Here is a 17107-nt window from a genome sequence, read left to right on the forward strand (position 1 = left end):
ATAAGAATTCATAATGGCCGTAACGAGTCCGGAACGCCGTTGTTGCAACGTCCTCCTCTTGGATTTTTCATTTGGTGATAACTATATCTAAGATCAATTTTCTAAAAATAAATCGCCCCTTGCAGTTGGTTAAACAGATCATTTACTTCGAAGAAGTGAATACCTATTCTTGATAGTCACTTTATTCAATTCTCCCTAATCAATACATATCCTAACACTTCCGTCCTTCATTTCCCAAATAACACTGGTGCACCCCATGGTGACTAACTAGGTCGTATAAAACCTTATCCAATAATTCTTACATTTCAGTTGGTGCAAGTCGGTAGGATGCTTTAGCAACAGGGCCAGCTTGAGGTATTAAATCGATTCTGAGTTCGACCTGTCGGGTTGGCGGTAATCCAGGAAGTTCTTCTTGGAAAACTTGTGGAAATTTGCGTACCACCGGGATATCATCCACCCGTTTCTCCTCAGAATCTGTGGCCGTCAAGCTCGCGAGATACGCCACGCATCACTGGTGTAAATATTTCAACACCTTGAGGTGGGATATAAATGGTATCATTGTGCCCGACTTCTCTCCTTGCACTAACACCTCTTCGTCATCCGACACCCGGATCTTGACGATTTTCTTTTCACAGTTTATTTCCACATTGTTACGTGCTAACCAATCCATTCCCACTATTACGTCAAAACTTCTTAACTTTACTGGTCGTAGGTCAATAAGGAAAGGTTAATCGTTCAGAATAATAGGACAATTCCGAACAATTTAGTTAACCATTAGGGATTTACTGTTAGCGATTCTATAGTATAGGGTTCTGTAGTTTCACTAATCGGTATCTTTCCAAATGATAGGAAGTTAACAGGAACTAACTTCTATCGACGACCGTAAAAATATCACTGAAGCCTATTGATTTAAAACTACAACATACTTAGTACCACCTTTGGATCATGACGTGCTTTATTCGGATTACTCACAAAAGCACGGCTCCTTACTTGATCAAAGGTTGATGCTTGTCATGAGGTTCATCTTCCAACGACACCTTGGTTCAACTTTGGGCAATTTCTCTTGAAACGTTCTGTACTGCCACATTCATAGCAAGTACAATTGTTTGGCATAATTTGATTTCTTTGGATGGACTGTTATTGAAGTTGTTGGGTTCGGAGTGGTTGTACACGAATGGGTTGGGGTTGCCGGTTCACATGGCTTCAATTGGTTCTACAATTGGGGCATTACGTCCATCCTTACCACACCTGTGGCCTACTATCACTCGACATTCTTCTTCCTGCCGATAACCATATTTTCCACATTTAGGGAAGGACCCTTCACGCGGTTCATGTTTTTCACACCAGAACTAGTCTTAGTATAATTCTGGGTTGTAGGACATACCTACTTATTCAAAAGCCTATCTTGCACTATACCTTTATCATTTCTCTTCTTTAACACTCGACGTCTCACCTAACGTCCTTCCAGTCCGCTTCCCATAGCGTCAAATATATCAATGCTGGCTTGTGACACGACCCTTCCAAAGGTTGTATATTTTACAGGATTGACTATACTCCTTATCGATGGAGTTAGTCCCCAATATAGCGCTCACTTTGCTTAGTTTCAGGAGTAATTAGCCATGTTACCAGACATGACAATTCCTTTAAACGATTAGCGTTCTAAGTGATCAGCACACAACATTTCTATCTTCCATAGCTCAGTTTCCAGTCTCTGAACTTAATTATTCGATTAAAAGTGCTCTAGCACAAGAATTTTAAATTCTGACCATATCATCTGAGTAATAATTTTCTAACTATAATTTTGTACCATCGTGTTCCATCACGATACAACATAATCTACCAACATATCTGTAGCATATTTCACTACACAATGTTCTAGACTCTTACCAATATCCTTAACCATTTCGATCTTTTCTATCCACTCGCTATTATATTCCTCCCTTTACCATCAGTAACCGATTAATAATTTCCTTAACACAACCAACAAAATATCCTTCATACCGGATCTAATTCATTACGACTACTATTCATGTTTAGTTTATAACTAATACTTGTAGTCATAATAGTATTCGGTGGGACAATATCACTCTTAGTAATAACACTAAGAATTGAAATATTCATAATCATGTGATTGCTCGATCTATAATTCTGCGATCACATTTGCATCAACCCTAGCAGTGATCTGTGATACGACATTCGGTATCATCATCTGCTATCTTTGAGCAATCAACTGAATCATATCGATCTCCATCATTGGAGTTACTCTTTTTATGTCATTCTGCCGTACCCATCCCGTACGCAGTAATCAATACTAATCTCACCATATAACTCGTTACCAGCTCAATCATAACAGCAGGTACACATACACACCAAATATTATCATATATATTACACATACCGGTATCTAGTATATATGTCCCACAAATATAATAACATATGGACTTAACCTGATGTCGGTTAACGTTCAAATATGTTTCATAATCCTTGTCACCAACTGACATATAGATCTTTCTCAACAAAGATTAATGTTTAATATGCTTGATTTCAATATCCTTCTGCATGTCAGCATAACCGATACATGCTCACCGTGAGCACCAAACGATTACGTACCACGGAGTTATAATATCCGTGTCTATTCGTATATCCGGCATACACGGTATACCACCTACGAACGAATAACCAACTATGCTATAATGATTCCAACACCTCTTTGTGTATGGGTAATCATTCTATTCGAGTATACATGGGTATAGGCATCTAACGGATGTAATGATAACATAGGGAGTTGCAAGGTTCAAGGTAATCGCGCAACCCATGTTGCCTTCAAATATTATCAATTACTATTATGGGAAACTCTATCACTTGCTCAGTCAATGTCCTCAGGCGTTCTAGGTTTGCTAAAATCGGTAATTCTCGATCTGGAGGTGGTATGTCTCATATGTTTGAGAGTGAGAAATACATATATATATTTCCATATATTATTTTTATCTGCTCATTTATTATCAAATTTATTATTATTATTATTATTTTATTTTATTTTATTTATTTATTTACCTTAACGGAATAAGAATGGGTTCAGGTATAGGTCCGTCCGTACGTGAGGGTCGGCGGTTCGGGTGAACATAGGGGGTTATTAGGATATACGATACCGGTGTTGATAGGGTAAGGGATTTATCAATTTTGGTTAACGGTTACTAGATATTTCTGGTTAATATCAAACGGGAGATCTAACTTGGTACTATCATAACTATGGCCCGATAAGTCAGACTTATCATCAACCGATGCTCTAGAAATTTTCAGCATCCTCAGTACTTTTATTATTTCATCCCCCGGTTCCCTATCCGGGTCCTATTTCTCAATACATGTACCCACAAGATATGTACATATATATATACACACATTAGCACGTATAAATAATATTATATACTTTACACATATGTTGCCATTTTTACCTATTAATGTACCCCGTGACTTCCCCTGAACTCCCTCGTGCGGACAAGTCTGTTATTATGTTCCGGACCATAATAACTCACTTGTCCATCCAAGTTCATGCAGATCTCGTCACTATAAATTATTAGTTGATATTCAGATCCTATAATACTTGAGCTACTGGTTATATTTTAGGTATCTTTTAAAGACATCCTAAATCTTTATAACCAATGGCTCTGATACCAACTTCTGTAACACCCCGTAACCGCAGCGGAAACGTAAACGGGGCGCAACAGACACCTCTGATATCAACTACATTGTTTATAAAGAAAACTAAATACATTAATATACTTCAAATTACATTTTCTTGTATTTCACTACCGTCTAGGTGATGCACACATCATACAATACGATACATAATTCTATTTATTATAATGTATCCTAACATCCCGCACGCAAATCTTACACACATCAAGCACTTAGCACGTAAGCAATCACTTCATCTTAATTGTACCTGAAATGCATGTGAGAAAACGGGCCAACTACGAATAGTTGGTGAGTTTCACAATTTGAGTAAACCATGATAAATCCATATCAAAATATAATATTATCGATGTAATTATGCTGAGCCCACAAGTGAAACCTCTGTTAACCCAGTACTGTACCCTTCTAGGGACATCTGGGGACACTGTTAACCCAGTACAGTACCCATTCCGGGGGCAATGTTAACCCAGAAACACTTCTAGGGACATCTGGGGACACTGTTAACCCAGTACTGTACCCATTCCGGGGGCAACGTTAACCCAGAAACACTTCTAGGGACATCTGGGGACACTGTTAACCCGGTACTGTACCCATTCCGGGGGCAATGTTAACCCAGAAACACTTCTAGGGACATCTGGGGACACTGTTAACCCAGTACTGTACCCATTCCGTACGATTCCCGTACAATCAAATATTTATAAATACACGCAAATCCATGCGTTCAGTATGTACTTAAACATTTCAATAGTAACATGCTTTCCGCCCCGGGAAAATGTTTAAAAACAATTCAGAAAAAGGGGCTCGTGAAACTCACCTTAGCACATGCAAGCAGGTAACAACAGTCATTATCAGTTAACACGTCCAATCTGTAATATGATCCCTACGATCGTTACTATACAATCACTATTAATATAACTTTAACCGTGTTAACCGGTACATCTGAGGACACTGTTAACCCAGTACTGTACCCATTCCGGGGGCAATGTTAACCCAGAAACACTTTTCCGGACTCAGATTGTTATATCGTTTAGAGTTCAGTAGTCAAAATTTACTATTAGTTTGTTTTCCCCGTTTTGCGTGCCTAGCACGGTTATCCGTTTTTACGTTTCAAAAATGAGTTTGGTCACACACGACCCGAAAATAGTGGTTGACTGATAATTTAATTAAAGTTGTGAAATTAGAGCTCGGTTTAGACGCCCCGTTTGGTCGCGGGACCCGTTTCCGTCTTTAGCGCACCGGAAACTGTTAAATCGGGTAAAATTACTTAAATCATCCGAATTATTTTCGGATAATTTATTTTTACTTGTTTAACTCAGTTATATGAAAGTAGTTCATTTTTAGGGTTTTTATACACCAGTCAGCTCGTCTACCCGAACTTTGCTGGTTTACGCGTTTTAAACTTTAAAAGTTTGTTTTTATTTTCTTTTTAGCACAAATAATTATCCGTTTAGTCTCGGATCTTGAAATTTTGCACAAATCACTTTTTGACAGTGGGGAATTTTATAAAACTATTTCCAGAATTAATTTTTATATTTAAAATTTATTTATCTATTTTTAAACACCATTTAAACACTAAATATGTCGTAAATACCAAACGACCTTAGAAAAATCCCAAATTTTTCCTGGATGACCCCTGCCATCCACATAGTCCCCTGTAGTTTTTCCAAATCCAAAATCTCTTTTTACATGCCATTTTCACTAAAACCGAGCTAGAAAACCCTAGAACTCGTTTAACCGAAAAGCCTACTTAGACTTCTCCAACTGACCTAAAATTTTGTGTGTGACTTTTAAATGATATAAAAAGATTATCTGCAATTTTCCAGAATTTTTCATGATATTTAACTATTTTTCACCATTTTTAGCCAAAACCGAGCATTAAATTCACCAAATATTTATCCTTTGCCCAAAAATTACCAAATATTCACAGAACTCATATTTTCATGTGTAGATCATCCCTGTAAAATTTCATGACCTAACTCTAAACCTACCACAATCTGTCCAAAAATCCAATACTGAACATAAACCGAATATACCTTTTGTTTTCCGCCACTACAAGCTACAAACTCGTCTTTCCGCCTTATCTACCACTAAATACAGAACCTACAACCAACATACCACAATACCAAGCAAGTTACACTCACGATCAAGCCTCTTACACTATAGTTTCGGTTATGATTCAAAAACAAAGATTTAAACCGTAAAAATTCGATTTTGGTTCGTTTAACTCCTTTCTTGGACCAAGATCCCTTGTATAACCCGTATACATCACTTGATCATGCAAGAATCGGTTTTCATCTTTGAAACCTCATTTTCTTGCAAATAATACTCAAAATATGGAACCAAAACCAAGATTTAGCCATCACAATATGCATTTACCTTAAGTTTTCTTGCTAAAAATCTGAATTTATGGATCATAAAATGGAGAGGAGAAGAAGAATGAGATGGAATGCTTGTAAAAAGAAAATAAAGGATAAGGGATTATTACCCCAAATCCGATCGGAACATCAAGGGGGTGGGGTGGGACCCACTTCTCCAATTCTAGCCACTCATTTGGATTTCTGAAATCCGAATAATGTTTTGAATGATCTGGTTCAGTTCGTTTTTCGGTTAAATATTTAATTTAGCTTAAAACGAAGCTAAAACGGTCGTTTTCGGCTTAAAAAATGAAATTTATATAAAACCGATTTAAAAACTTTAAAAAACTTAAACCATGACATTTATTAACTTAAAACATCATAATATTAATTATTGCGCATCTTTTTCGGCTTGATCGATCATCTCTTGCTCGGTTTGGTATTGAAGGTTTCGTTTAATGTACCGACGTATCATTAAATCGAAATTCTTTTTCTGTGCTTTAATTCACTTATCCCGAAGCTTTAATACTTCGTAAACATCACTAAATATCATATATATCGTCTATAATTGAACCCTCGATTCGTTCGGGTTTCAATAACTATCGATCGATTAATCGCATATTCAATACGATGAATTATATATTCACGTACAATCAATACAGTGAACCATGTATTCCCGTATAATTATTATGGTAATTCATGTACCCGACATTAAATATAACGTAACTACTGTCTACTGGTTAGGGTATCCCTGGTTTCGTCGGAATCGTTACAGTAAGTCACTAGTTAACTTTCCAAATTTCTTACTACAAGAAAATTGGTTGTTAAACAAGTTAACTAAATGTGAAAAAGAAGTAACATAAATGGGAGGAAGACTTAGCAGCCATTTTGATGCAGATCCTGTTAGTGTGGATCCGAAACCCTTGCATAGACAAGCCTTCTTGAGTCTTTTAGGAATTGGATTGGTTTCCGTCCTCTCTCTGATTGAGCCACATGCTCTTCGGGGTCACTTGTCCCATCATACACCTTCATGTTAGGGGTCTGAAATCGTTTTGGGACTTCAGCATCACAAATAGGTGGAGCAAATCTGGACAACTTGTGGCTTCCTTCTGGTATTTTAGGGATCGGTCGGACCACCCTTGGTACGCTGGATATCATATCCTTAAGCTTCCGCAGTTCCTTCGCCATAGCTTGGTTGATACCTGCACCCTGCATAGAACCAAGATTAGCATCTAAGGATATAGGATTATAAGTGTTACCTCTTTGTTGTGTGAATGCTTGCATCCCAGAATAATAGCTGAGGTAAGAACCGTCTGCTACAAGAGTTGGTCCACCAGAGGCAATGGTTTACATGGGGATAATATCTCCTTCATGGACCTCTGAAGACCTTTGATGTTGAGTTCCGGAGGATCCTTGATTCTGGAAGAAGGATCCTTGAGGTTGAGAGTTGAAGGATCCTGGATGATACAATCCAGAGGATCCTGATTGAAGGATGGACGATCCTTTTTGAAGGAACGAGGATCCCTGAGCTTGCTGACCCATGGACCCTTGTTGGAGGATATATGATCCTTGAGAAATTTGAGCCAAGGATCAAGGAGTGGTAAAATCCAGCATCATGGGCATCAGAGGAGTCTGATCCTCCACTGGCCTCTTAGCCTTCTTGAGATCCTCTATCTCACGAAGGATCCTCTAGATAGTCTTGTTTTGCTAATCCATATATGCATTAACCTGCGAAAACATATCAGAAAAATCATTGTTAGAATTAACCACCGAAGTGGCAGCAGTGGTTTTCGAGATCTGGAAGACCGGTAGTTGCATCTTGTTTCCAGCAGCAGTAGCCCTTAGTTCTCTCGCAAGTGGAGGAGGCATTGGTAGTGAAGATCTCGGTGGGAGTGAAACTGATGAAGGCATGGTTGATGAAGAAGAATATTGTTGAGAGGACATTGATGGTAATATGGCTATGAAAGGATGAATATTGATAGGGTATTTTCTGGATTATAGCACCAATTGCCCCACGGTGGGCGCCAAATTGTTTTGGTCAAAAATCGATCAAGGATAATGTAACCAAATTTGTAATGTGAGGTTTAGTGCTATGATGATAATAACGATTATGTAATGATTGCAAACACAAACACAAGGATTTGTTACGAGGAAAAGCCCTTGATATTGGTCAGATCGTCGGCACAAAAACCCCGGGTGATGAAAATTGTCTATCACCACTTTATTAATATCAAAAATGAGGATACAACGTTTGGAGAATATTATCAGTATTAAAACGAAAGCTATGTGTGTGTGTATGCTACTGAATTCATAGTGAATTGTGTGTGTTTTGCCTAGCTGATCATAGCCTCAATATATATGTTAGGGCAAATAATTTTGGCACTGAGGATATGTTATTCTTAATGACAGATCTGGATCAATTATCCTTCTGAAGGGGTTCCAGAGCTGTGATAGGATCAAGGATCCTCAGCAATAGGTATTATTAACAACTGTTTCCTATGTGTAGGTTATTATTCAATAAGAGCAACGGCTACAAGACTTATTCCACCAGATTTTTCGCTATTTGGACTTGTCAAGCACGTGGTCAAAAGCAACTTTGGAGATAGTGGGAAGATGGCGGAAATGTAGGACTAGTTTGTTAGTTGTTATTTTCCTTTCTTTTTATATTGAGTTTATGATCAATATTAGGTCACACAATTACAGTCGCACATACTCTAGCTGATAGCTCACTGTAATCACACACACTTAGCTTTATTGTATTCGCTGATCATAAACTCCATCGTTTTAACCATTTTTTGTGATTAATAAAGTGGTGATAGACGATTTTTCATCACCCGCGGTTTTTTTCCTTTGATCTAAATAAGATCAAGGGGTTTTTCCTCGCAACAAATCATGGTGTTCATCTCTATTTCGTTCCTATATTTTCCGATTATCATTTTAGCACTAAACCTCACATATCAGATTTGGATACATTATCCTTAGCAGATTTTTGTCCAAAACAAAATACATAAAATAACATAAATACATCTCCTATTTTTTCGCCTTTATTCAAGCCAGTCTTGTAGCTGTTTCATGCATTGACCACGTTCTTTAATGACTTTAATTGTGATATTATACGTTTGAACTTGGTCACTAGCCGGTGTACCTGCATTTATATCAATATAACAAAGAGAACGGTCATTAAGTAATGAGGATCCTTGATCCTGACGAGATCTGGAACACAAGCTAGGGATAATTGATCCAAAACATATACCAGGATAACATATCCATAATGTCAAATTTATGTGCACTAACACGTTCGAAGATTTATAGGGGAAAAAGTGTCGATCTCCTCTTTGTTGGACAAAATTCGGAGAAAAGCAACTTACATTACCTGAAATTATTCAAGAGATCATCCCTAGGGTCTTTCAGATCAAGGACAGGCTGAAAGCAGCAGCTATCAGACAGAAAAGTTATGCGGATAATCGTAGGAGACCGTTGAAATTCCAAGAAGGAGACCAAGTTTTACTAAAGGTGTCACCTTGGAAAGAAATAGTCAGATTCTGTAAAATAGGCAATCTGAGCCTTCGATTCGTTAGACCGTTCAGAATCACTGAACGAGTAGGGCCAGTAGCCTACCGACTTGAATTACCTTCAGAACTTCATGGAATACACGACGTGTTTCACGTATCCAACCTGAAGAAAGGCCTTTCTAATGAATAGCATATTGTTCCTATCAAAGACATTCAGGATGATGATAAGCTTTGATTTGTAGAAGAACCTGTAGAAGTTACGGATTGGAATATTCAGAAGCTAAGACGTAACAGGATAGAGCTGGTTAAAGTCCGCTGGAATTCAAGACTTGGTCCCGAGTTCATGTGGGAACGTTAGGATCAAATGAATCAAAAGTACCCTCACCTCTTCCTCGTAGAAACCGAAACCAGTACTACATCCTAAATTTCGAGACGAAATTTTATAAAAGGATGAGAGAATGTGACGATCGCCGAAAATTAGACAAATCTGGTAATAAGCGTAAGCGTAACCGTAATCGTGTACTAATTAATAAAATAAATATATATAAAGAATATTTTTGTCCAAAGTCTTTAATTTTAGTTGAGTTTTATAATATTAAGTTTGAAAAAGTTCAATGTTGTCGCGTAGCGAACATTGTGCGGAATGACCACGGGTAACGACTTAGAAATGGATTAAATCATAAACATGTCTAAATGGTCTCGAAAAATTATAATTTGTATTAGAATATTAGAGATAGTATATTAACTTAATTTTAGAAGGTTCGAATCGCTAAAATTAGAAAATAAACAATGGAAAGTCAGTAGAGGATGCCGTAAGAACCCGACGCCAAGTTTTTCAGAAAATTAGGTTCTTAGGCAGTTACTGACTGTAATCCAATTTCACTCAAAGTTTGGCAACAATTATCAAAATCGAAGTTCATTTGGCTAGATACTTTCCGCTTTACGCTAAACCTTATCACCTGAACTAACCATAATATATCAAAAACCACCAAACCCTTCCCCTTCTCCCCTCTCTCTCAGCTGACACTCCCCAACCCCACCTCCCTCTTTGTCCAATCACACACAAGCTAACATACACACAATGATTGCTAAAATACTTGGAAGCCTTCAGATATTACACATACACGACTCTACACTCCAACTCACCACTCTTACTCTCTCTTCCCCTCTTCATAAACCGGCCACCACCACCCTCCCATAATATTCATCTTCACTTCAATCATACACACTCACATTAGATTAGTTTAGGGTCTTTAAGGGAGGCATAATCAAGAATAAAAAATCAAGAGGCTAAGGAAAGGATTTTAAGCTTACTCGAGTTCTTGTCTCTGTATCTTAGCCTCAAGACTAAAAACCAAAGGTAACCTTGTTTAATATTAAGCATTTTATTTTAAATAAGTTAGTTGAAACTTGATTAGGTTGTGTTTGGTCATAAACATGCAATATTTGATAAAGACATATACATGCATGCATGGTCGTGAGTTTCTATGTGTGTGAAAGAGATTAATTAAGTTGATAATATGATTGTTTATGGTCATATACTAGCTTACTTTAACTTGTCAATGTTGAGTTTACTTGAAATTGTTAGATGAATGAGGTTGATTATTGATTTAGATATGAAACTAGGTGTGTTTATGGTTGAAATATTGAAAATTGGTTATGGATGAAATCACCCATGTGAGCCGTGGATTATGGTTTGGGATTAGGAATATCACTAGTTAACAAGTTACATGTTATATGGTTAAATGATGATGATTGTTGATTGAAAACCCACATAGTTGATTCACCAAAATGGCATATATAAAGTCGTAAATTTACTTGTAATAATGAGATTGTAAAATTGTATAATAATGTAAGAATAGAAGCTTTGTTAAGGTGTTGACTAGTATTGTTAAGATTATTGCCATTTGACTATTTTAGTGGAAGTTGACATGAATGCACATATGGTTCAAAACACGATTGACTAATAAAGTTGGATTCTTGTCTTACATTGATTTTGCATGGATTGAAAGTAACTAGTAATAACAGGATGTTATGATTCTAATATGATAGACAAACTAGAATTAATTAGTAAACTTACCAATACAGGAAACTTTTTGATTTGGTGCAAATTGTTAATAGATTGTCTTGATTATTGACTACATGGATATATGAATGTTTAATGACATATGATTATGATTGTATTAGTAAACACTATTGTGAATATTGTTGAATTGACAAAAGAACCATTATCTTGCTACTTGCTAAGAATAGAAACTTTTGTTAGCTAACTAATGTAGAATCTAAAACCAAGTTGAATGATGAATTGTGTGGATTCTTTGTCAAACTAGTTGAATGATATAGACAAGAATCATACTTGATTATATTTGAAAGCTTGAATTGAATGAAAGTTGTGAATATAACCAAGTTGCTAATTTTGGAAACTCTATTGTTTGAAATTTGAAGTATTAAGTACGCTATTATTTAGATTATGATGATAGGATAAAACAAGACCATACTATGAGTTGTTATGATCTGGAAAATTTGATGCATAAACACCATTATGACATTATAGAAATAACATGCTCATGTGTTGTTAGAAACTTGAAGTTAAGGCTTGAGCATGTTTAGTTGAGAAATTGGTTTAGTGTACATATTTGGTTCTATATGATCAAACATGCAAGTGATGATAAATTACTTGTTATTACGTGTATATTTAATATGACTTAAATAGCTTGTCGGTAACATTAACGGTCGAAAAGTTTGACTTTTAACGTGAACCGACGTGAGTTTTTGAAACTGTTTTAAAACAACTCCAAAGTCATAAAATTATTATATTTAACATAAGTTAAAGTATAAGAAAAAGTCAAGATAGCAAATCTTGACCCTACATGGTTCGTGTCGTGAAAACCGACACGAAAAAGTTAAAATTGACGTTTTTAAGAAAACGGTAACTAAAATAAAAACCGTATCATTTTTATTGAAAAATTATTAAAACTTAGTTAAAATCATATAAAAATTGTTTTTAATAATTTAAAACTCAAAGTTTTCACGGAAAGATAACCGGTTTGTTTTTAAATGCAAAACCGACGAAACCTGGAAAACTTAGGGATGAGCGTGGGACAGTACCTGTATCCGTACCCGTGCCTGTAACCGATTGTACTCGTACCAAAAATCAATAAACACACGATACTCGTACCAAATTTTTTGGTATGATGGTATGATACGGGTATTGGTACGGGTATTTCGGTACAATACCCATTTTTGTACCACTTTGTTTTTTTATTTCCAAATCTTCGACGATCTTGAAATCGATATCGGTACGGGTAACAAACAACATGAATTAGTTCGGGCATCGTTATTTTCACAGGTACGTGACGGGTACCTAATTAGTACAGGTACCAAATTGGCCGTTGATTTTATGATAAGATAAAATTGAAGAACCCTAATTCGGTCATCGACTTTATGTGATTTGTTTCTTGGTTCGAGTCTTGGATGTTATATTAATTTTGAAGAAACGTTTGGTACTTGTTCAATAATAACATGGTTGGAGAATTTATTTTATATATTAAATATGAAGAATCCCAATTAAACCTTTATATACTCCAAACAGATACAAAATACCAAATTACCCATATCGTGACCGTACCTGTACCCGATTGTACTTGTACCAAAATTCTACAAAATTGAGTAACAATACCCGTACCGAATAAGTTAAATCGGTACACGTACAGGTACGTGTACGAGTACGAGTAAAAGTACGGGTATTTGGGACAAAATGCTCATCCCTAGTAAAACCGACTAAAGCGACGTCATATTTAACTAAAATAAAACTTATAATTTTCAAACCATTCCAGCAACTAAAAGGATATATTTTAATAAATTATATAACAAAATAATATTTATTTAATATTATTAAATAAAACAATTGTTGGAAAATATTTACTTGTTTAAATTTCTAGTTGTTTAATAAACAGAATTACAAGTTAAGAACTATATGTGTTTGTGTGCTTGTGTGATCACATAGGTTGAGGCTAAATAGAATAAAAGTCGTTAACGAATTATTCAAACCCAGACTTAGAATTAACGAACGTGTACTAATATAGGTCACAAGCTTTTTGGACATATCCCGGATACAATTGTGAGTTTTTCTCTTAACGCCTCTTCTTTTAAATGTTTTATAAATTGTTTTTGGGGGGGAAGCATTGTGTGTGCGTGTGTGTGTGTAAGATTAGGTTCATGTGAGAACTATTTTGAAATTGAGAACTTTGAGAACCATTTTGGATCACAAAAAAATTTCTTTTTATAAATATAAAAATTATACAAAACAACAAAAACAAGAAAATTAAAAAATTAAAAAAACCAATTTTTTTTATTTTTGATATCGGTTTCATAAAAAAAGATAAAAAAAATATCGATTTAGCAAAATTATACATATATGTATAATACGTATATTTTAATTTTATACAAGTTTTTTTATACACATACGTACAATTAAGATAAATGATAATGTACATATGTGTAAATTATGTAATCAGTATTAAATAAAAATATACATATGTGTATAATTAGGTTTTTTTTATGAAACCAAGATGAAAAATAATTTTTTTTTAATTTTCGTTTTTTTTTGTTTTATAAATTTTTAAAGGAATTTATTTTGTGGCTTAAAATGGTTCTTAATTTTCAAAGAGTTCTCTTAGAATACTCACCATATATATATATATATATATATATAGGATGAGTATCATTACAAAACTGCTAAATTATTTAAGAACTTGAAGGAACCATTGAAAACTAACGTTTTTTATAAATTTTTTTGTATGTTAATGTTCTTTGAGAGTAGTTTTATCATTATGTATATCTATATCTACGATTACAGTTTTGAAAATTAGTTTTTATACATATCTATGTTTTGTTTTACACCTATGTAAATTTGTTAGTACATAAATTTTACATATATGTAAACTTGTGATTAATATATGTAATCAAAAATTTTTATATAAAATATGATAAAACTACTCTTAAATAATGTTAATATATAAAAAAAATTTTAAAAATTGTTTGGTTGTTAAGGGTTCCTAAAAGTTTTTAATCTTTTTAGAGTTCTTAAATGATACCAACTCTATATATATATATATATATATATATGAAAACGCATTATAGTTTACAAATTGTGTTATAGTGGGATGAATCAATTTGGTTAAATAACTGTTAACAAAGATAAAGAAGGACACAAAAATATTGGTAGATCTATCCGGGTGACGCCCCCACTCGCGTTGGGTTAAAAGTGGGAATATTTTGAGTTATGTGGTTTATATAGAGATGCGACTATGGTTAGTATCTTATTAAACAATAAATTCAAACTGGGCCGGGCCTGCCCTTTAGACTTCAAATAATAAACCAGGCCTACACCGCTTGTTAGGATTAAATGCACACACGAACCGAACACACGCGCGAAAGCAATAAATGAACACGAGGATTTAACGTGGTTCGGTCTAAACTGACCTACGTCCACGGGTGGCAACTAGGTATATCTTTATTGAGTGACAACGATTACAAGTACATAATGTGGTTTATATAGAGATGCGACTAGGGTTAGTATCTTATTAAACAAGAAATTCAAACCGGGCCGGGCCTGCCCTTTGGACTTCAAATAATAAACCGGGCATACACCGAAAGGCCTACGAAACCCAACACTCAAATCAAATTAATTACAATCACAAGACGGCAACCATAAAGCCAAAAATAAAAAAATCGAATCAAAAAGAGTTTCTTTGTTGTCACTAAAATGACCAAAAATTACCTCATTCTCAATTTAAGTGAATTAAAATTTTTATAACCAAATATGTTTGATGTTTGATTTAATTTATGTGTAAAAAACTACTAAACACCCTGCTCTTAACTCATACACTACACTTAATTCACACACGATTAATTGATTTATGGAGCAACTCCGATATGTTTTATAATTATTAAAATTGGGTAAAATGGTACCAGTCTGAACGCAAATCCTGACAAGTTATTTTATAAAAAGGATAAAAAATAAAAAGGATGAGAATGATTTGTAGCCATACAAAAAACCCCTAAAAAAATTATAATTCAAAATATAATAAAAACGAAAAAAGTAAAAACACAAAATACTTTTCATCGTGTTTCTCATTCTCATGAAAACACACAAACACACAATGTAAGTGAAAAAAGTTATTGTGTCTTTTTGTTTATCATTGTGTTTTGTATTTATTTTCGTTTGATTATGTCTTTTTTCATTAACATTGTATCTTTTTTTCTTTATATTATGTTATATTACTCTACACTGTGCAATATTTTGTTTGCCATTGTGTTATATTTTGCGATCTATTGTGTCTGATTTTAGATATAATTGTGTCTTTTGTTCGTTTCCATCATTGTGTCTTTAATCACACCATTGTGTCTTTTCGTGTCACACCCCCCGGTCGAAGGCGGAAACGCCGGGGCGTGCGTAGATTGAAATCATGCACATGGTATTAAATGTAAAAACTCTTATTAAAATAAACCAGCACGTTGTTCAAACCAAACATAATCCAAAATAGAAAACAAGACATAACAATTAAACTTCTAAGTCTGACACATCCCTGTATGAAACTTCAAGAATCTTCCTTAATTTCCATTACCTGAAAATCATGCGAGTGTCAACTAAAAATAGTTTGTGAGAACATAGGTTTTAAATTTAAAATTATGGAAAAATATGTTTTATGTTGAAAATATTTCATGTGTTAAGTTACTTTATATACTTTAGTGATTACAACCAAACCTCTGACATGATTAGCGAGTCATCTAATCCACGATTAGACTATTATGTTTAATGTTTAACGAACGTCAAATTCTGAACACACATGCCTCTACCTGAGGCCTGCGTGGGCGGGTCGGGCCAATAGATCTATCATCATACTCAGTGGCGGATCCAGGATTTTTTTCCAATGGGTTCACTGTTTATACGACCGGCCATAAAAATTTCGGGTCGATTCGAAGGTTTAGGTCGGTTCAACGGTTCGGGTCGGGTAAGGCCGTAAGGTTCATTACATAACATAAATACGATAAATTAACAAAAAACAAACATCGTCATAGAAAGGATAACATACATAATAAAGACACGATTGTCTTTTAAAACAAATAAAAAAAACTTACTTATAGTTGTTCTCTACGAGTTTTCATCTTTTGGAAACATTGCATTACATCTTCAATCGAAACTTGTTGAAGGAACTCTCTTTCAATGTAACAAATGCAAGCATCGTTCAAGAATCCATCACCCATCCTATTACGCAATTCCGTCTTCAAATGCTTCACAGAAGAAAAACTTCTTTCAACACTCGTCGTTGCAACCGGTAAAACTAACGATAACTTGATTAAACGATAGACCAACGGGAAATCAATGTGTTTTCTTGTTTCCACCATCCTTTTGGCAAGCTCACTTACCCCATTCAAGTCGTCAAACCGTGTATCTTCTTTCACATTAGCAATGTAGTTGCCGAGTTCATAGATAAGCTTGTCTTTTACGCGCTTTGTCATGTAAACTATTGCATTTACTGGCAT

General features: G+C 35.0%; 1 protein-coding gene across 1 annotated transcript; it reads right to left on the reverse strand.

Annotated features, from left to right (window-relative positions):
- Positions 1–16702: 16702 nt before the first annotated feature.
- Positions 16703–17107, reverse strand: LOC143556607 (uncharacterized). Its single transcript, XM_077045884.1, has one exon. It carries the CDS (start codon positions 17105–17107, stop codon positions 16703–16705), a length of 405 nt encoding a protein of 134 aa, XP_076901999.1.

This window comes from Bidens hawaiensis, unplaced genomic scaffold (genome assembly GCF_021521415.1).
Source record: "Bidens hawaiensis isolate Kalapana, Puna unplaced genomic scaffold, B.hawaiensis_p1.1 tig00001035_1, whole genome shotgun sequence".
NCBI classification, from domain to species: Eukaryota; Viridiplantae; Streptophyta; class Magnoliopsida; order Asterales; family Asteraceae; genus Bidens; species Bidens hawaiensis.